The 21,126-nt window shown below is 56.3% G+C and overlaps 1 protein-coding gene across 13 annotated transcripts in view; it reads right to left on the bottom strand.

The window, feature by feature from the left end:
* Positions 1-21,126, bottom strand: part of TBC1D22A (TBC1 domain family member 22A) — a 541,067-nt gene that overhangs the window by 494,477 nt on the left and 25,464 nt on the right. The window contains exon 5 of one of the 13 annotated variants that reach the window (XM_067010453.1): positions 16,504-17,457. The exons of the other annotated variants lie outside the window; for them this stretch is intronic. Coding sequence (XP_066866554.1) covers positions 16,928-17,457 — 530 coding nt within the window. The 3' untranslated portion in view covers positions 16,504-16,927. Of the gene's footprint in view, positions 1-16,503; positions 17,458-21,126 lie in introns of those variants that run through there. 13 annotated transcript variants of the gene reach the window in all.

Genomic DNA, 21,126 nt, shown 5'->3' with positions numbered 1-21,126 from the left:
TAAAAGGAATATGTGTCTGGGCTTTACAGTCAGCGATCAGATGGAACAGGGCAGCGCCGCGGGTTCCCAGTATCTGAGCATCAAGGAAATGCAGCCTTCCTCTCACCTCAGCTCTCCGGCAACCCTGCAACGTGGGTGTCACTAACCCCACGTGCAGAAGAGGAACCTGGATGAGGAAACCTAGGCAAACCAGGGCCGGCAGGGCCAGGGCAGGGCCACAGCCCGACGCTCCCGGCAGGAGGCCGACAGGCACCGACGCCGAGGTGTGACCCAGTTGTCTCCTCTGAAAGCACCAGCAGACAGCTAAGACTAGGTCTGGTCTTGGGATCCTCGGCAAAAGCATAGACGCGATGTCCAAAAAGACAGAAAAAAGCAATAAAAAAGTGGTGCTACTGCTTCTTCGTCAACACAAAGCAGAATACGGAGAAACATTAAATAAAGAGAAACGGAAAACTGTGCACAGCTCTCTGGAAGGGCTGCTCTGACTCAGGTGGTCACACTTTTTTTTTCCGTAAGATATCAAACCTTTTTTTTTTTTGCGGTACGCGGGCCTCTCACCGCTGTGGCCTCTCCCGTTGCGGAGCACAGGCTCCTGACGCGCAGGCGCAGCGGCCACGGCTCACGGGCCCAGCCGCTCCGCGGCACGTGGGATCTTCCCGGACCGGGGCACGAACCCGCGTCCCCCGCATCGGCAGGCGGACTCTCAACCACCGCGCCACCAGGGAAGCCCCAAACCTTTTTATTTAATTGAACATGGGTTAACACAACTATCTTTAAGATGTTCTGCAAATCATTACAGATTCAGAAACAATGGAACAAGATGGACACCATCTTCCCTTTGTACAGGAGAAAATCAAGATAGTAAAATAATCTTAAAAATATAAATTGTAAAAGAAATACACCGGCTTTGTGATGGATAATAGCAGAGCATCTACACTGTGTTCAGGAAGGAATATTTAAACTGAAATCTGAAGTATGAGTAGGAATCAACCACGAGAAGACTGGAGGGATGAGCGTCGCAGGCAGAGAAAAACACCACGGGTCACACTTCTCGCGACGCAGAACGCGTGTCGACGCTGGGAGCAGGGGTCCTGGAGCCAGACAGCCCGGGTTCGAACCCTGACTATAGCACTCAGGGGCTGAGTTTACCTTCAACAAGAAACTCTGAGCCTCACTTTCTCGGCTGTAAAAGGGGCACAACTCCCACTTTGTAGGGTCACGGTGAGAACTGAACAGCAAGTGCTTTGAGCCCCTAACACTCCTGCCCCCAGACCGTTCCTCCTGCTCCGCGGACGCCCAGCCGAGCACTCACCAGGCGTTCTGGGCACTGTGCCGTCCCGCACGGGGTGTCCACCTGCCAGCATGACAAGGGCTAATGGTCTGAGCACGAAAAGCCCTCTCACAAACACAAACGCTGTCACAGAAAGATCAGCACAGAAAATGGACAGTTGAAATACCAATGGCCCATAATACGTGAAAAAAAGAAACCTTGATCAAGTCGTAAAAACAGGGCTTCCCTGGTGGCGCAGTGGTTGAGAGTCCGCCTGCCGATGCAGGGGACGCGGGTTCGTGCCCCAGTCCGGGAAGATCCCACATGCCGCGGAGCAACTAAGCCCGTGCGCCACAACTATAGAGCCTGCGCTCTAGAGCCCGCAAGCCACAACTACTGAAGCCTGCGTGCCTAGAGCCCGTGCTCCGCAACAAGAGAAGCCACCGCAATGAGAAGCTCGCGCACCACAACGAAGAGTAGCCCCTGCTCACCGCAACTGGAGAAAGCCCGGGCACAGCAAGAAAGACCCAACACAGCCAAAAAATAAATAAAATACCTTAAAAAAAAAAAAAAAACTCATCATGATCTCTCCTGGCAAGGAACCACATAATTTATGCCAACGTGGAAAACAAATGTCTCCACATCTCCTTTCTGCTACCAGCATCCAGTAGGACAGAGACATGAGCAGATGAGAAGGCAAAGCTGAGCCGGCCCTTCTGCGTGGCCTGTGCGCACAGGGCGGAGGAGGGGGTGAGGTGCCTGCACTGAGCCAGCGATGGGCAGGGCAGAAGCTCCGTCACCCACCGCAGGGAAACAGGGTCAGAGATCTGACCCCCGGGGGAAAAAGGCGCCGCCTCATTTTAAGCCAAAATTTAGGCAAAAGTAGTATTACCCAAGGAGGTTAGGAAATGAAGTATTTGTACCTGCAGCAGACGGAAGCTTTTGAGTCTCAGGGGGTTAACACAATCACTGTCTAAATAACTTAAAAATCGACTGCTGGACATCCGTAATCCAAAAGAAAAAATTCCCTTTGCCACCAGGAATTTCTTTTTTTTTTTTGCGGTACGCGGGCCTCTCACCGTTGTGGCCTCTCCCGTTGCGGAGCACAGGCTCCGGATGCGCAGGCTCAGCGGCCATGGCTCACGGGCCCAGCCGCTCCGCGGCACGTGGGATCTTCCCGGACCGGGGCACAAACCCGCGTCCCCTGCATCGGCAGGCGGACTCGCAACCACTGCGCCACCAGGGAAGCCCCAGCCAAAAAAAAATTTTTTTTTTTTGTGGTACGCGGGCCTCTCACTGTTGTGGCCTCTCCCATCGCAGAGCACAGGCTCTGGACGCGCAGGCTCAGCGGCCACCGCTCACGGGCCCAGCCGCTCCGCGGCATGTGGGATCCTCCCGGACCGGGGCACGAACCCGCGTCCCCTGCATCGGCAGGCGGACTCTCAACCGCTGCGCCACCAGGGAAGCCCCACCAGGAATTTCTCACCGACACGGTACCAACATGAGTCCACGTTACTATTTACAGCTTGTATACGGATTATGTATTGAATTTATAATACGTTAAGATAATACTTTGTATACATTAGAATAATAAGTAAATGCTTAGAATTATTTTTTTTTAGATTTTTAAGTCTTCATTGACTTTAAAAGCAGCATTACAATACTGCTACTGTTTTGGTTTTTTGGCCCCGAGGCACGTGGGATCTTAGCTCCCCGACCAGGGATCAAACCCGCACCCCCTGCATTGGAAGGCGAAGTCTTAACCACTAGACCGATAGGGAAATCCCTAAATCCTTTGAATTAATTTCGCCTGTTTCTTTGCACCTCCTCGGTATGGCTACAAGAACGTGTGAAATCACAGACATGGCTATGGTGACATCTCCCCCTTGGGTGGGGCTGCCCAAGACCACTATCCGTGTCACCTGACACGGGGCACCAGGTCTCATTTCCCCTTGTATGTTGGTGGCACCCAGCAGGTGACTGGACCAAAAGCACAGTTAACTGATCGAATTAAATCAGGAATTCAGCAGAAAGCAGGCGAGCAGAGCCAGAAGTGACCACGAGAGTAAAAATAAGTATCCCAGCTAACATTTATTGAGTCCTGTCTATATGCCAGGCACCATTCTGAGAGCTGTACTTAAGTGAACTGACTTAATCCTCACCACGGGCTCAGCGTCACGTGGTGGCCAGCGGTGTGGCCAGGACCCAAGCCAAGCTGACAGCTGCAGTCTCCACCCCGACCCTGCGGATGCTGCCCCAGGCACCCCGAGGATTCACTGCAGGCCCTGGACCTTCCAGAGAGGACCCACCCTTCACACATGACCTCAGGTGGCAGGCAGGGGACACCGGCCACACGAAGAGCTGGGCCACCAGTCAGGTGGTGAGATACGATGCAGGCCGTGATCTGTCTGCGGCGGTTCTCTGTATTTTCCAAGTTTTCCTGACAAGCACGTGTTATTTATGGAATCACACGGTCTCCTATGCTACAGGAGACCTTCACCTAGCGACACGGAGGGCTACAGTGAGTTACTGAGGTCTCGCGTTGCCCACGGCCTCCCAAAGCCTCGCGCAGCCAGAGCCCCACGGCAAGGCTCCAGACGCCGTCTGAGCGCTCCCGCTACCTCCACCCTAGGACGGGGGTTACGACCCAGGGTTCCGGGGCCCCGGCCAGGGGGGAGGCCAGGCACTGGTTTTGTTGTGGTTTTTTTTTTTTTTTTTTTTTTTTTTGGTTTTTGTGGTACACGGACCTCTCACTGTTGTAGCCTCTCCCGTTGCGGAGCACAGGCTCCGGACGCGCAGGCTCAGCGGCCATGGCTCACGGGCCCAGCCGCTCCGCGGCATGTGGGATCCTCCCGGACCGGGGCACGAACCCGTGTCCCCTGCATCGGCAGGCGGGCTCTCAACCACTGCGCCACCAGGGAAGCCCTGTTGTGTTTTTTTTAAAGCTCCCCAGGAGACAGTGACCGGTGCGTGCGTCCAGGCTGACGCCACTCCGAGCCCCGGGGGCCCCTTCTGTCGCCGACCTGAGCCCCCACCAGCCCTTCAAGCCAGGCCGAGCCCTGCGGCCTCTGCCAGGCCAGCCTGAGCAGCTCACGGGCCCTCCTCAGCTCATCTGCAGCCAGGACTGGCCGAATCCCTCTCGGGCCGCCCGTCCTGGCGCCTGCCGCGTCGCCCCCTCACCTGTGTGCACCTCAAGGCCGGGAACTAACCGGGCTCCCCCTGCGGGGCCGCCCACAGCAGAGCCCGACACAACGGGCCACGGGAGAATCCGATCTGGTGACGCTGGTGTGAGTCTTCGATTCGCTTCCGATGGACGGATTCTCCTTCGAGCCCCCGCGGAAGTCACCTAAGCCCACTGGAAACCAGCAACGTGCCTTGGTGAAGGGTGCAGCAGGGAATGTCCTGAAAACATTGGCTGAGATAAAGGCACCACCGCTGAACGCCACACAGCAGGTGGCGCCCGCTCTTCAGGGGACCTGACACCACCGGGCAGGGCCCTGAGCCAGTCCTGAGCAGAGCCACAGTGATTCCTAGGGGACTCAGCCCAGGGTCCCCAGAGATACCTTGCAACCAACGTGTGCGGGAGCGAAGGGGGCCCCAGCGCTGGCCGTGCAGAGGGGGTTGGGAGGCCCAGGGGACAGACGGGACCGGAGCCACGAGCTTCAAGTGCAGAGACGGGAAGTGGTGACAAACGCAGCCAGAGAGGGGGGTAGGGCCAACTAAAGGTGGGAGACTCTCCCAAGGGGACATTCGGAAAGAACCGTGAGCAGGGAAGCGACACGAGCTTCAGGGTAACATCCAAACTGCTTCGCCGTTCCAGAGCCCTCAGCCCAGCTGCGGCTGGACCCACCTGCCAAGCTGCATCTGCCACAGGGGCACACGCACGGGTGTGAGCAACAGCGGCCCAGCGCACCTTGCTACGCCTCCCCGTCCGGGCAGCAGCCCTCCCTCACCTCCGTCCTTCGCTCCGACTAAGGTCAGGGACTCCTGCCCCCATCGACTGGGCTCGGTCCCTCCACAAGCCCAGGGGCACACTAATCAACACCCCTCGCATCCTCAGTGCCCAGTGTGAGGCACAGGTGCTTAAGAAATTCGCTCTCCAGAAAAACGAAGGAAGAAATCCACAAATGGACGACAGAATGAGTAACTTAGGGAGAGAGTGAATAGATGAGACTAAGAAATGGCTGCAACCTTGTTAAACTGCCCACCCGCCAAGGAGGCATCTAGAAAGGCTTGAGCAGCAAAACCTGAGCAAATCCAACAGAAGGAAGGCAGGAGGGCAGGCTCTGAGTGAAATAGCATCACAAGGGCCCAAATAAATTACTGCGTGCCCGGGGCACTTCAATTCAAAAACACTGATGTGGATGAAACAGCAGGGCAAAGAGTAATCAAGTCAACGGCGGCTCTCAAACTACACAGGACCCTCAGGGAACCAAAGGGTCACGCGCGAGGACACGGCACCCGAGTGACCAGAGGTGCTCCTGCGTTAATACCAAGTCCGGGCTCGGGATTTACGCTAAGGAAACACGGAAGGTGTGCAGAGTTATGATTGGGGGCGTTCCTTGGGGTCAGTCGTAACAATAAATAAAAAACAAAACCAGAACTGAAAACAACTGAAATGCCCACGTAATAGGGGAATGGCTTACGAGATGCGCCACCAATGAGCAAACGGCAGAAATGGCTGTACTTTAATGACTATCACACAGCCGTTAACGACCGTGCTTTCAGAGAACATTACTATCTTGGGAAAGGCGTCATTTATAACAAGTGAAAAGCATGAGATGCACAGAGAGGTACGTGCTTGATCCCAAGTCTATAAAAAGGAAGACCACACACACACACACACACACACACACACACACACACACACACACACACGCTCATAAAGGCCGTCCCGGAAAGACACAAAGATAAGCTCTTTTAACCCCCTGGGCGACCAGGACAGCAGGTTTTCATCGCTCTTTCTGACCCTGGTCTTGGGAGGTTGTGTCCACCGCACAGGGTCGTTGTGAGAAGAGATCAAGAAAATTCACAGAGAGTCCCGAGGGCCACGCATGGCACACATGGGCATCAAAAACTATCCAACGCTCTTGTTTTTCTTATGATCATTCACACTGCGTGCTAAACCTTAAACACTGAACACCTGTAACTTTAAATTATACTTAAGAATATCAAAGATAAACAATATTCCACAAGATAAGGCCGTGCTCCTGCCATGCGAACCCTGTACATGAGAGATCAAAAAATGACTTTGCTAAATAGATTTTACACTTTCACGTTTGGTTTAGGTAACGGGGATGGACTTTTCAAGTACAGAAGGCCCAGATCTAGAAAAGGTTTAAGGACTTCTGATAGGAATGGCACACATAAGGAAATTCATGTCTTACTAATTCAACACGCATTTTATTGAGGAAATAACCACGAATAAACGGAAGAAGAGTGTACTTCAGCGACGTATTTAACGGTCTGCTCGAGGAAGTCATTAAAGTAAAGGGACAAGCAAATGGAGAGGGACCTGCATACACAGAGGCCTCGGGCGCCTGAGAGACGCACCATGCTGAAGTGACGCTCGGTGGCGGCCACGTGATCGCCACGTGGGCAGCCCTGACACGACACGACACGGCACGACGGAGTCCGTCAGCAATGAGGAAGGCACCACGCGCTGCAGGAACGCAAAACGGTGAGGTTCAGAAAAGCGTAAAGTGACCTGGAAGGAAGGAACCAAAGCAAGAAAAGATGAACGCTAACCAAGGAGTACGCTGAAATGGGCAACTTTAAGTTCACAAGGATTAGGGAACGTTTTCATGTAAACTGAGGGTAGTTCCTAAGTTTAACGGGGGTGGTAGGTCTGAGACAAGGAGCACGAAATCCACCCCAGAGCACTGAGCTAGCTGGCGGCATCTTTCAACTAAAACGCGGGGAGTCTCTGCCCTTCCTCACCAAGGTCCAGCGAAAGCCCGGTTCACAAAGGCACGCGCGGGACGCGGCGCCACCCACGGGGCTGCGGGCAGGGGCTCCCAGGAGGGCGGGCCCGGCACACGGAGCAGAGGCTCACCCGGGGTGGGGGGTGCTGCAGGTAGATGGAGGCCCAGCGCCCGATGAGCCGCGGAGCCCGCACCCCCCCAGGCCAGCTGCACGGGCCCCCTGTGGTCCGCGGGACCGCGCAGGTCCGGGTCTGCACCCCGGCACCGGCCAGCTCCAAACAGCCTCACTGGCTTGAGCCGGCTGTGACCGCAGGGCCCGGGAGAGAGCAGGCCGGGGAGGGCGGCAAGGGACCCACCAACGCGCGGCGGAGGTCCAGACAGCTCGGGTTCAAAGCACAGCTGACACAGGCGCGGCCGCATTTCAGAGCGTCGCCCACACGTTGTCACCTGCGGCCCTTCAGTGGGATTATAAGCAAAGGGACAGAGGCCAGGTTAACCTGCCCAAAGCGCGGCTCTGGTCATTCCACTCCCGGACCCCAAACCCTCGCGGCTCCCGCCCGCACACAGAACGAGCCCCTGTGTCCGAGGCTCTGGGGCCTCCGCTGCCATCGGCCCGACTCCTTGATGTTGCCGACGAGGAGACCGAGACCAAGGACGCAGCGAGTGACCAGAAGGCGGGAAGGCGGCGGAGGCAGGGTGTGAACCCGAGATCTCAGCATCTGCGCCCCACTCGCCGCGCAGCTCGCGGGATCGCGGCTCCCCAACTCGGCGAGAGCGCGAACCACCGGGCGGCCAGGGGGCGCCCCGTCGCAGTGTCTCTCCCACTTCCCCACGGCTGCCCGACCCGCCAAGCTCCGGCCCCGCCTGCACCTCTGGCTTCTCCCGCCGCTGCGTCTTCAAAGAAGCCTCGTCCCTGCAGCGCGGCCGCCTCAGGACGACGACAAGCTCCATCGGACGCCGCTGGCTGCAAGCGCTGGCTCTGCTGGCCGGGAGGCCCGCGCACAGCGACCACGTCACGGCCGCCCGACCCTAGGGACGGCACACGGCTCCCGGGCAGAGGCGGTGTCGCTGCGCTATCGTCGCCGCTGCTGCTGCGGCTGTCAGGGCTCGGCTCCGCTCGCCGTGTCTCCTCCCCAGCAGCCCGCTGCCCCGTGCCCAGGGTGCGTCCTGGACCACAGCCTAGCGCAGCCATGCTCCCCGAAGCCAAAAGCCACCAAGGCCGGTTGTAGGTGACCGCGGCAGCCCACCCCAGGCCCCGGCGACAAACTGGGGGTAAAGCCTCCCCTCCTTAAGGTCAACCCTCCCTCCACGGGACAACCGAGGAGCGCAGGAGGCTCAGCTTACAGGGGTGGGCGTGCAAGGACACGAGTGGGAAGGGAGCAAGTGGCCCGGGCGTGCCCAGTGCCCGGACGCACCACAGAGCAAGTTCAACGCCGCTGGCCGCTCCAGCAAACTTCGCCCCGCAGCATGCACTGGGCACACAGTGCCAGACCTGACAGCAGTAACACTAACCTGGACAGGAGGTAAGGGCAAAGCGCGTAAGCCCCAAAGAAAAGAAGGACAGGGTCACAATCAAGGTGTCCACAGCGTCGGGAGATATGGGCGGGCATAACCTCTCTGGTCCTGCACCCGGGCAGACTTTAGAGGTGGCGCCCACACCCGCGGCGATGACCCCGGAGAGCATAATGACAAGTGAACACACTGCCTTTCCAACCCTTCCAGAACGCTGCTCCACACCAAAGTCCCTCGTCCCCACCAGAGGCAGCGTGTCGGAGCAGCAGGAACACGGACCCTGGAGTCAGGATGGGCCATCCATTCTGACTCAGCCCCTTCCCCCGGGGACTCGGTGAGATGGGAGGCCACGGCCGGCCCTGGCGGCTCCACGGGCCCAGGGCAGGAAGTCGGGCACCGCATCTGACTCAGGCAGGGCTCCAGACGCGCACGCCCGGTAGGACCAGCTCTCGGGCAGCAGGAAGGGCAAAGCCCTCACCAGGGGACTTCCCAAGGTCCTGCTCTCGCTCTCGCTCTCTCTCTCTCTCTCTCTCTCACACACACACACACACTCACACACGATATGATGCATCATATTTTCTGGGAGGTGGTTTAATCTGTAGTTGAATAACGTCGAACCACAGGGCACACCTGAGAGGGGCAATGTCAAGAGTGAAGGGAAGACCTACCTCTTCAGTTGATTATACACATAAAAAATCCCCAATTATGTAACTGCTGCTACACCAACAAACAAACAAAACAAAACAAACCTCCTGATGACTAAATTCCTGACAATTCTTTTTTTTTATTGGAGTATGATTGCTTTACAATGGTTAGTTTCTGCTGTGTAACAAAGTGAATCAGCTATATCCCCTCCCTCATATCCCCTCCCTCTTGCGTCTCCCTCCCACCCTCCCTATCCCACCCCTCTAGGTGGTCACAGAGCACCGAGATGATCTCCCTGTGCCACGCGGCTGCCTCCCACTAGCCATCCACCCTACGTTTGGTAGTGTGTATACGTCCACGCCACGCCCTCACTTTGTCCCATCTTACCCTTCCCCCTCCCCGTGTCCTCAAGTCCATGCTCTAGTAGGCCTGTGTCTTTGTTCCCGTCTGGCAATTCTTTTGCGTTAAGGATATTTTTGATGGAGGTGTAACTGGCATATATTATAGTAGTTTCAGGTACACAAGGTAATGATCACTAAGTCTAATTCACACCCATCACACCACACAGTTACAAAATGCTTTCCTTGTGATGAGAACTTTTAAGATCTACCCTCTTAGCAGCTTTCAAACGTGCGATACAGTTTTACTTTACAGCTGGAAGCTTGTTCCTTTCGACCCCCTTCGCCCATTCCACCTGCCCCTAACCCCCCCCACCTCTGGCAACGACCAACCGGATCTCCGCCTCTGTGAGCTCTTAGACCCACAAGTAAGCGAGATCGTATGGTATTCGTCTTTCTCTGACTGACTTCACCGACAGCAGAATGCCCTCGAGGTCCATCCACGTGGTCGCAAATGGCAATATGTCACTCTTTTCATGGCTGAACGACAGCCCACTGTGCACGCGCGTGTGTGTACGTATCACACCTTCTTTATCCACTCATCCACTGATAGACACCGAGGCTGCGTCCATGTGTTGGCCATTGCAAACAATGCTGCCGTGAACGTGGGGGTGCGGGTTTCTTCCTTTGCGGGGTCACGAGGATGCTCTGGTTCCATTAAGACTGTTTTAGGTGGGGCACAGCCTTCAGGTGACTGCACAGCACTGTGAATGCGCCACAACCACCACTGACCCGTGCGGGTTCCAACGGCCCATTGTATGTTACGTGAGTCTCACCTCAGGTTTTTTAAACAGAACACTTTACTTCAGAGTTTGATGGCTTGTATGCCAGGTTAGCACTAGGGGATGACATGATGACTGTGCTAAGTATCACCTATCCTCAGGCTCCCCAACGTGTATAAAGCGAGAAAAGAAGCCCGTGAGACTAATACGCTTCCATTTGTATTTCACGGAGGACGGGGGTTGGGGGGGCAACGTATACACACCCATCCATACAGTCACTTGAATACACACAGAGCACTTATGAACGGAGGTAAGAAACAGGAGGGGAGCCACTGGCCTGGGGACGGAGAGTTATTTGTCATCATGTAAGCCCTTAGCGACCACTTGAACTTTTTAACATCGCATGATGTAGCTTTTTCAATTAAAAACAAACTAGTAAACAAAAGATACAAATGAACAGCACCAGTTTCCAAACTTTAAGTGCTCTCACAACTCCCCCTCCTGCAGAATCTCAAGGAACAACGTTTCTGTTAGTGCGTTTATAGTACGTATTTTGAGTACTGTTAAATAGTCTAGATTTTGACTAAGCACATAAATTAAATGTTGATTTAGACAGATGCACAATTTTAATAACAAGTTTAAGATCATTCTCAAAACATTATACAGCCATTAAAAATGATGGTTATGAAGACTGCAGCAAGGTGGGAAAGGCGCTTGAGGTGATCTTAACTGGATCGGGGTGACAAGTGGCTTCTGCACCCTCGCTGCCACTGTGGAGAGAGGTGGGTAGGCTCCACTGGGCAAGGCAGTGATGGAGACCCGCACCAGCACCAGGGCAAGCCTGCTGCACTGCACGGACCACTCCTCGCGGGACTGCTTCCCAAAGCCAGGCGGAGGCAAGCACCATTAGACCCATTTTACAGGTGGGGAAACTAACGCCGAAAGAAGTTTGGGGATAAAAAACCGCCCGGGTCACTCTGCCAGTAAATGGCAAAGTGTGGCCACGACCTGATGTGACCCCAAAGCCCACATGCTTGTTTTCCACACTCTTCTGTCCCCCAAGAGGCCAGAGATGGGAGGCAAGGTGACTGGCCATCGCGGCTGCTGACTTTTCTATAATGTGATTGTTCTTACTTCTAGAACCTAAAACAACACATAGGTTAAAACACGGCTTTAAACAGACATCCTTGGGCTTCCCTGGTGGCGCAGTGGTTGAGAATCCGCCTGCCGATGCAGGGGACGCGGATTCGTGCCCCGGTCCGGGAAGATTCCACGTGCCGTGGAGCGGCTGGGCCCGTGAGCCATGGCCACCGAGGCTGTGCATCCGGAGCCTGTGCTCCGCAACGGGAGAGGCCACAGCAGTTAGAGGCCCACGTACCACACACAAAAAAAAAAAAAAAAAAAAAAAGACACCCTTAACTAATTTTGTCAGACTATCTCATCCTAAGAAAAAGGGTATTTTATTTTTTTAAGCACTTTAAGCAAGCCTGAACTTTTTCCCTTTAGGACCAATTTGAGCACAGTCTAAGATTTCACCAGAAAGCCTCAGTTTGTATTAATATCTCAAGACCTGGCTCAAAACCAAAACCAATTCACTCCCCGTGGCAAATTCGGGATAAAGGTGAATTTCTTCACTTCCCGACACAAAACCCAGCGCTTCCTTGCCTCTCTAACTTCCTCCCTGTGCCCTATCCCATTGTAAGGCCACCCATGTGACTTCTCATCCCCCACGCCCTGCACTTCCATTCATCAGGAATTTCTCCCTTTTTCTCATTTTGGTCACGTGCGATCTAATCGTGCACCAAATCTCTAAAACTGGACTGCCGTGTCCTGGTACAGTGAGTGCAGAGGACGTGCAGGGAGCCCAGGGCTGCTGCTGCCTGTGGGCTTAGCCTCAGGCAGGCCCCCCTCTTCCTCTGGGTCTCAGTTTCCTCATCTGCAAGATGGGGCCGCTCTGCTGATCGCTTAGGGCAGCACGGAACCAGCGAGGAACCTGTGGGGGAGACCTTCACAAACAGAGGCCTTCCTCCCTGAGGAGGGCAGGGTGGTGCTGGGCGGTGACCACACAGTGCTGCGTGTCATTGAGCAGGAAAGCTGCCACAGACTGTTTGTGTCCCCAAAGGGCCTATGTTAAATCCCGACTCCCAGGGTGACGGTTCAGAGGTGGGGGCTGTAGGAGGTGCTTAGATCACAAGGTGGGGTCCCCCTGGATGGGATTAGTGCCCTGATAAAGAGGCCCAGGGAGCTCCCTCGCCCCCTCAGCCGCTGGAGCACAGCAAGAAGGCGCCGTCTATGAACCTCACCAGGTACGGAATCTGCGGAACCTGCCGTCGGCGCCTTGACCCTGAACTCCTCAGCCTCCAGAAGCACGAGAAATAAATGTCGGCTGTAGCCGCCCAGCCCACGGTATTCTGTTCCAGCACTACCACACCGATAACGCGCCTCCTCGCCTTCTGTGCTGAAACTAGAAACCCGCTCGGGGCGGAGCAGCCCATGGCGCTCGGCGCCACGCAGGGCAGAATCCTCGCCACGCGCTCAGAGGTCCACGACGACCGGCACGCCCTGAAGCCAGGTGACCGGCCGTCTCAGACGGCGTCCGTGAGCACGTGCGCCCCACAGACTCGTGGGCCTGCAGAGGGAAGCTTCCAAACAAGTGCAGTGTCGAGCTGAGCAGGTGACCACAGCCCCCGGGCCCGTCAAGAGAAAAGCAAACCACCGCTCACTCCTGGAGCGCAGTGTGGACCAGGACTCGGCCCTGTCCAGGCAGCTCCGGCTCCCGCTCCTCCACGTGGCCCCCGAGCGTGTCGCAGATATCTGCTTCTGTCGCGTGACTCAGCTTACAGTCTGCCGGCCCCATCCTCAGGGCAGTTCGAGAGCGGGGGTCCAGGACGTGCAAACACGGGGCCCCACGTCTGGCCTCTCCTGCCCCACCACCCCTGCACATGTGACTGCTGTGTTTCCCTCCCGGGAAGGGATAACTCAGGCCCTCTGAGGACCACAGAGGGCCTGGGAGTGACAAAGTCAAAACGGCACCCGACCTCTTTCTCCAATTTCTTGCTTCTCATCTTTAACACGTGCAACTTCCCTTCCTACCTGTAAGCGCCAACCAGACAGACGGCACAAGAAAGTAACCAAACAAGGGAGCACAGCTGACTCTGGCTGCTGGGATTTTCCTAGGAAGATGGGCAACCAAACCACCCCAGGAAGAAGCACCAGAGTGAGCAGGGCCTCTGTCTGGAAAACACAGATGACAGGAACCCAGGAGGGTAAAGTTGAAGTGGACAACCATTGTGCTCTGGCCTCTCTGAGCTCCTTCTCAGGGATTCCACGTATTTCCGTGTACCTGACACAGAGTAAGCTCTCGGTCAAAGCCAGCCACCATCACCACCATCACCACCACCATCACCATCATCACCATCATCACCATCATCACCATCACCACCATCACCAGCATCACCACCATCATCACCAACATCACCATCACCAGCATCACCAGCATCACCACCATCATCACCAACATCACCATCACCAGCATCACCAGCATCACCACCATCACCACCATCATCACCATCACCACCATCACCATCACCATCACCATCATCACCATCATCATCATCATCATCACCAACATCACCATCACCAGCATCACCAGCATCACCACCATCATCACCAACATCACCATCACCAGCATCACCACCATCACCACCATCATCACCACCACCACCATCACCATCACCATCATCACCATCATCACCATCATCACCATCATCACCATCATCACCATCATCATCATCATCACCATCATCACCATCATCACCATCATCACCATCATCACCAACATCACCATCACCAGCATCACCAGCATCACCAGCATCACCAACATCACCATCACCAGCATCACCAGCATCACCACCATCACCACCATCAACACCATCACCACCATCACCATCATCATCATCATCATCACCATCATCACCATCACCACCATCATCACCACCATCACCATCATCATCATCATCACCATCATCACCATCATCATCATCATCATCACCATCATCACATCACCATCATCATCATCATCACCATCACCATCACCACCATCACCACCACCACCATCACCATCACCTCCACCATCACCATCACCACCATCACCACCACCATCACTACCACCAAGGTCACCACTACCACCGTCCCAGAGCCCTTGATTTGATTCTAAAGAAGTCAAAATCCTGCTGCTGTGTTGCCCGCATCCTTCCACACCCACAGGGAATTCCAATTGCTCACCATCTCTTCCAACTTCCCTTCTTCAGAAAACCCTCTTCTTTCTAGCTTCATCTGGCAGCTTTACAGGATGTGCATTTCCAGAATGCACAAGATAGGATCTGTGCATTGATTAATTAATTAATTAATTTTAAAAAGTATTATTTTCTTCGCAGTTTCCAGGACCAGACACCTGGCTATGTGTTGGTTTGTGGTCCTTTGGAATCTGAGCTACATTTGGGGGCAAAAGCAGGACACAGGAGGGCTCATTCTAAATACTGTGTCTTTGACTATGAAAATTCAAAGTTCATTCACTCGTTCCCTCCACACCCAAGACTGTGTATACAGTTCGACACAATTCAAACAATTTCTGGGTCGCCACTGTGTGGTCGGGGCAGTGCTAGATACCAGCCATGGGTTAAGTGCTACAATACAAGAAAGACAGTCCCTACTCTGAAGGAACCGGAAACCTGGCGGGGTGACAGATTTACACGTGCCTATCTGAGTGGCAAACACAGCCGGCCGTCCACCCAACATCCATCCCCTCCCTCTTCCCTGTAACCAGAACCCCCAATTCCAAAGTGCCAACGGCCGAGCCCACGAGATCCTTCTCAGCGCCCCTTGCAGCTCGGGGGCAGGAGCCGGGCAGGGGGCACATGACTCAGCTCTGGTCAAACCGCTTTCCTGATAAGACTACAGATGCCACGGTGGCTGCCCTTTGCTCTGACACAGGACGATGACCGCCACCTTGTGGCCACGAGCTTAGAGCCCTGATGAAATCAATGCCCATGGCTCCCTCCCTCCGGGCATCCTGCTGAGAAAAATAAACTCCTATTTGCCTAAATGCCCTGAGTCTGGTTTTCTGATACCTTCAGCCAAAACGAATCCTCGCCGATCCCTCCTCAGCTGGAGAACCACGGAGGCCAAGAGCGCTGAGGGGCCGTGGGGCAGCGGAGAGCAGGCTGACGGGCCCCAGCAGCACTTCCTGAGCACGCGCCGCGTCCTGTCCCCCGTCACTGGACACGGACACCAGTCACTACTCACAGCACGGCCCACGAGGAGCTCACCGTCCGGTGGTGGGACGGACGCAGCCCTGACAGCTGAGTCACAAGCACACAGGGCTGCCGGGCAGGGAGCAGACTCCCCCACACACACGCTGCCCACTTTTCCGCTCTCATCCCTCAGACAGAGACCACAGGCTCAGGATTATTCAACTGGTTACTTCACGTCCTGATCTACAAAGGAGATCGTTAGAGAAAAAAGACAAACGTGGAACGGACTGATTTCTCAAACTGCTCCTTTAAAGCTGTACAGTAGACGTACAAACTTTTTTTTTAACATTTGCTTTTAAGATTATATGCAGGAAATCGTCATCCATGAGAAAGGTACCTGAAAGACCCTTGAAAGGTCTCCTAATTAAACGGAAGATCTGCTCTACCAGAGATATTCAGGGACATGCTTAACTTTCACCAAATCATATTCACTGTGGTTTATTTTAAGCCGCGTGATAACTACACGTAGCTCAAATGCCACACCTAGTAGTGCGAATGCCACCCCAAAAAGGAGGATACTGGCCGTGGCAATGCAACGAAGTCAGGACTGGCGCGTCTTCTGCAGTTCTCACACTCCCGTCCTGAAGCCCAGAAGACAAAGCAAGCTCGGGGAGCCCCTTCTGCTGGGGGCTCTAAAGGGTTGGCGAGAACCGATTGCAGGTAATGAGAGGAGAGAAGAAAAGACAGTCATAAATTCAGCCAGCATACACAGTGGCAACTGCGGTCTGTGGGTTTTATTATTTTTTCCACGTCTCTCACTTTCAATAACATTCCGTGAACTATCATCGCGGAAACCCTACAGCAAGAGCGACACAGAGGGAGGAGTCCTCCGTGGGGGGACTCGGGCGATCAGCCGCCCGTGGGCCGGGCAGAGGCTCCGGGGGGAAGCAGGGAGTCAGTGACACGGGGACGGCGCAGCACGGGGTCCACACATGTGCAACGGTCCCGGCTGCAGGGAGGATGCTGCCATAGTTGAGCTGCATTTGGACGTCAGGAATACTTACTTACCTAGTGATTATTTTCACAGAAAGAAAATAAGGCCAGCCCGGGAGGACTGCGCCCACCCAAGTAAGCGGGGAGACGTCTCACTGGTGCTCGGAGCCCCGTGCCCGCCCTGAGCTCACACGCCGGGCACCGCCAACCCCTAGAAAGAGACCGAGGTCTCCCTCCAGGGGTCGGGGGCACAGGGCGACAAGTGATCCGAGGAAAACACGGCAGGATGAGAGGGAGTGAAGGCAGGGAGGCGTTTGGGGGTGGGGGGCCGATGCGGGAGATCCTGATGGGGAGGGTCAGTTCGAGCAGAGGCCTGGAGGAAGTGAGTCACGCAGGAAGCCGAGGCAGGCGGACGGCAGAGCACAGGCCCAGGACGTGCCGCTGCGTCCCCGCGACCGCAGAACAGAGTGAGGGGACGATGGGAGGGGGACAGGCGGGTCGTGGGAGGCCGGGCCTCTCGGGCGTCACCAGGCCGACGGCTGACCTCTGAGTGAGATGGAGCCGCCAGATGGCTCTGACGGTACCTGATCCGGATCCCGTTTCCAAAGGACTGCGGACAGCTGTGCAGGGCACGACGCCGGACACAGGCGCGCGGGGGCCAGCGGGGCCGGGCTGTCACCATCAGGAGAGAGGCGGTGGCAGGGACCAGGCGGTGGGCTGGAGGTGCCGAGCGCAGGAGACCTGGTGACGGCCCAGAGGTGGGAGTGGGGAGGAGGGAGGAGAAGACGGTGGGGGGCGGGCCCGAGTCAGCGGAGGGGGCACCGCCATGCAGAGATGGGGGCACGGACGGTGACAGGTTCGGGGGGAGGAGTGAGGGCCTTGGGGAGTCAACTCAGGCGACACATCCAACCTAGAATCTGCCTTTCAAGACAGACGAACTTTTTCAAAAACAAACTCCTTGTGTCCATTCTTCACGGAAGCTGCTTTGCCAGTGTTCCTCCTGACGTCAGAGAAGATGCTACCAAAACTCGGGGGCAATCCAGGAGAAGCGGGAAAGAAAGGTGGGGGGAGAAGCGCCTGGACCCGTGGGCCCTGGCCTCCCGGTCCCCTCACAGAGACTCCCCCCGCCCCGACTGGAACTCGCACGCATCCTGCCCCGTCAGAGTCGGCCTCGGCTGTGCTTCCCCGACGGGAGAGGCGCAGCCAACCCGCAGCCAGGCCCACGAGACGCAGCAGCCAAGGAAAAGGCCCGGCCGGACCCGCCACGCTCACCCTGAGCTGTGCGCACTCCTCCCGCGGCTGCGCGTGCGCCCAGTGTGTGCCAGGCCCTACTACGTGCACCCAGCTTCTGGTTCTGAGCTGCAGGAGGGGACTGCAGGGCTCCGCCAGCGTGGTGAATTCATTAACCCTCTTAAACCTTCTCTGTTTGTTTCACCGAAAAGTACTTTTTCCCCAAACCCCACAGCTGAGATAAAACCGGGCTGCAGGGGCTCCCTGCCGGGCTCCCTGGTGCCCCGCCTCTTACATTCCAATTCCCTTTCAGAAGCGGGCGGCAGGCCCGGGGCAATCTGAGGAAGCGTGCAGGGCAAAGAACCAAACGCTGCCCACACCTCCGCTGAGGATCGGGATGCGAGCACGCTGCTCGCGAGGAGAACTCGACTCCTCTTCCCTGGCGTCCCTGCGCTTGGGCAGCTGCCCGTGGCCCCCGAGGTGGCCGTCCCGGCGGGAGTCCTCCCCAGTGGCACTCCGGGGAAAGGCAAGGGTGAGCTAGCGGAGCTGCCACCTGGTCCCTCCCACATTCTGTCGCCCCTCTAGGACCACTCTCACCTTTCACAGGGCAGCAGGACAAGCCCGCACGGGCGCACACGCTCGCAACCTCCACTGTCCTGGCTGGGACACGGCGGCGAGGCTGTGGGGCTGCTCCTGGCCCGACGGTTGGTGCTGGGTGCCGGCGGGCCACCGCCCGGACCTTCGGGAACAGGGATGCCGGCAGCCCTGGCACCACAGCCAGGCCACGCCGTCCGCTCCCGGTCCTCCAGCAAGGCCCTCAGCAGAGGAACGAGGACCCGGCCAGCATCAGCCCTGCCCTCGCCGTGGGGCCGCAGGGTCGCCTCCTGCACCAGGGCTCAACCTCCCCAGCTGGGACCAGGCGCCGGCTGCTGCCAGGGGCGGGCTTGGGGTGTGTCTGGGTTGGGGGGCGGTGCACACGCACGGCGGCACATAGGAAGCACGGTGCCCCGCACAGAGCGAGGACCCGAAACGCGGCAAGTGTGCAGTTATTTGCATACGCCGCCTCCCCTGGCTCTGTTTCACCGGCACGTGATTCTGCCACCCGGCGAAAAAACACCCTTCTTGGGAGTGCCCGGTTCTGTGTCCATCAGCTGTCCCCCTACGCCCACAGCCCCTGGGCTCCAGCTGACACAGCCCTGTTGGCCCCTTCTCCCTGGGCCACCAGCTTCCCGTCCACCAGGCGACACCCACCCGACCCACCCTGCATCCCCTCCCCAGTCGACCCCCCTAACTTCCGCCCTGTCCCCCCATCCCTGCACCTCCCCACTGCCGCGTGGCCTTGTCCCACTCCCCCGGTTCCAGCCCTGCCAGAGGCTTTGCACAGAGAGAAAGCTGGGGGCCTCCTCCTGGCCTCTCAGCCCTCCAGACCTGCCCCTCGCTGCCCTGTCGGCCTCCTCCCTCCCCTCCTCCCTCCCCTCCCCCCTCCCCTGGCCAACAGGCCCTGTCCATCCCAGAAGCCCCATCCCAGGGCAAGACCTCTGCACCCCTGGCCCCTCCCTGGGATGCTCCTCTGTCTTCAACACCTGCCTTTGTGCCCTCGCTCTAAAGAATCCTTGCCGAGCGCTCACTCCTCAGAAGCTCCAGCCTTTACCCCACAGCTCTGTTTTGCTCTCCACTGCGCCTACTACCTTCGGCCAGTTCCTGGAGTGCTGACTGCGTGCATCTGTCTGTCTGTCTGTCCCCGACACTCAACGTCAGCTCCTGAGTGCAGGGACCCTGGGGTCTGTTCCCGGTTCACCCCCAGCACCTACAGCAACAGCAGGTGCTCTACGAACACCGGCCGAATGAAGAACTATGTGGGCACCTGACGTCAACCACCTCCGACGTCACAAGGACCCTGCAGGGGAGGCCCAACTCCCCCGTGACGGCTGATGAGACAGGAGGCTGAGTTACCTATCACACTGGCTCCCAGGCTGCACTGCCTCCCATTCCTGCCATCAGGGCCCCTTGCAGGCAGGGCTGTCCTCCAGCCCCGGGCCCTGAAGGGGCACCAAACTCAAACCCTTGCTTCCTGAGCAAACAACTCCATATCACCCCCCCCGGCCCCCCGAAAAAACCGCTCTCCTCTCCATAGCCATCTCCCGGCATGTTCTCTACCTTAAAGCCCAGCCCGGGTGCTCACGGGGTAAGTGGACCGTGACCTTGCACCTGGCCTCACTCCCTCTGTGCTCGTGTCTGAATGTCCTGCGCCAGGGCTGCATGTCACACACAGACAACCTCAGAGCCCGGCTGCCACCAGGCGGTCACTCGGCAGGCCTCGGGACGCACACGTTTTGCCGATGGCCAACTCACATGCCGGTTCAGAAGCACGTGGTCACATCGAAAGCCTCCAAGTGTCACTTTCTTGGGCTTCAAAGCAGGCAGCCTTTGCACAAGGAAACACTGAGTCGATGCTAAGGGCAGGGTGAGCTGGGAAGTTCTATTTGCTACTCGCACCCCTATGAGGGGGCACACGCTGAGCAAAGAGAAACGGCGCTCGGGCGGGCGGGCGGAGCGACATTCGGCGGGGAGAACCGCTTCTGTGGGCGGGCGCCGCTCGCGTCAGTGATTTTCTTCTTCAACCTGAGCAAATATTTGCCACTTACGTCTTCTATGTAATGTGAGGAAAATACATCCCACTGTCTTCCGAAGCTATCTTAACTGTCTTATAAACACAGGCAATTTACCGGCTGTGTTTTCTCTTGCCACTAAATGCAAATCCAGTAATTCACTTTGAAAGCTTTGGTTTTCGCTTTTTGGTGTTTAAGTTGATACTTACATAGAATTCTAAAGAAAGAAAAAAACCATAATCCCACAACCGAACAAAAGAATTTGATTTTCTTTTAACCTTTCAATCTATCCATATGTACTCACTTTCCCACAAGCCTTGAAAGCTTTATTTTTAAATACGATTTTCTTTTCAAAAGTTACTCCAATGACAAAGTCCACTAGAAGATTCTAACTGGGGGTTCAGATCCTGACCCAGAACTGCAGTTCCCATCAGGCAATCTTGTTTTCATGAGCTATCTCCTTGCCACCTACAGTTAGAAGCTACTGAATGTAACCAAGAAAATATCTATAAAGTGGCCACATACGTCAATGTTATAAAAATCAAGCAGAGGATAAACAGGCCGGTGCAAA

Source organism: Kogia breviceps, chromosome 12 (assembly GCF_026419965.1).
Source record: "Kogia breviceps isolate mKogBre1 chromosome 12, mKogBre1 haplotype 1, whole genome shotgun sequence".
NCBI classification, from domain to species: Eukaryota; Metazoa; Chordata; class Mammalia; order Artiodactyla; family Physeteridae; genus Kogia; species Kogia breviceps.
This window is presented reverse-complemented; position numbering and strand designations above follow the sequence as displayed.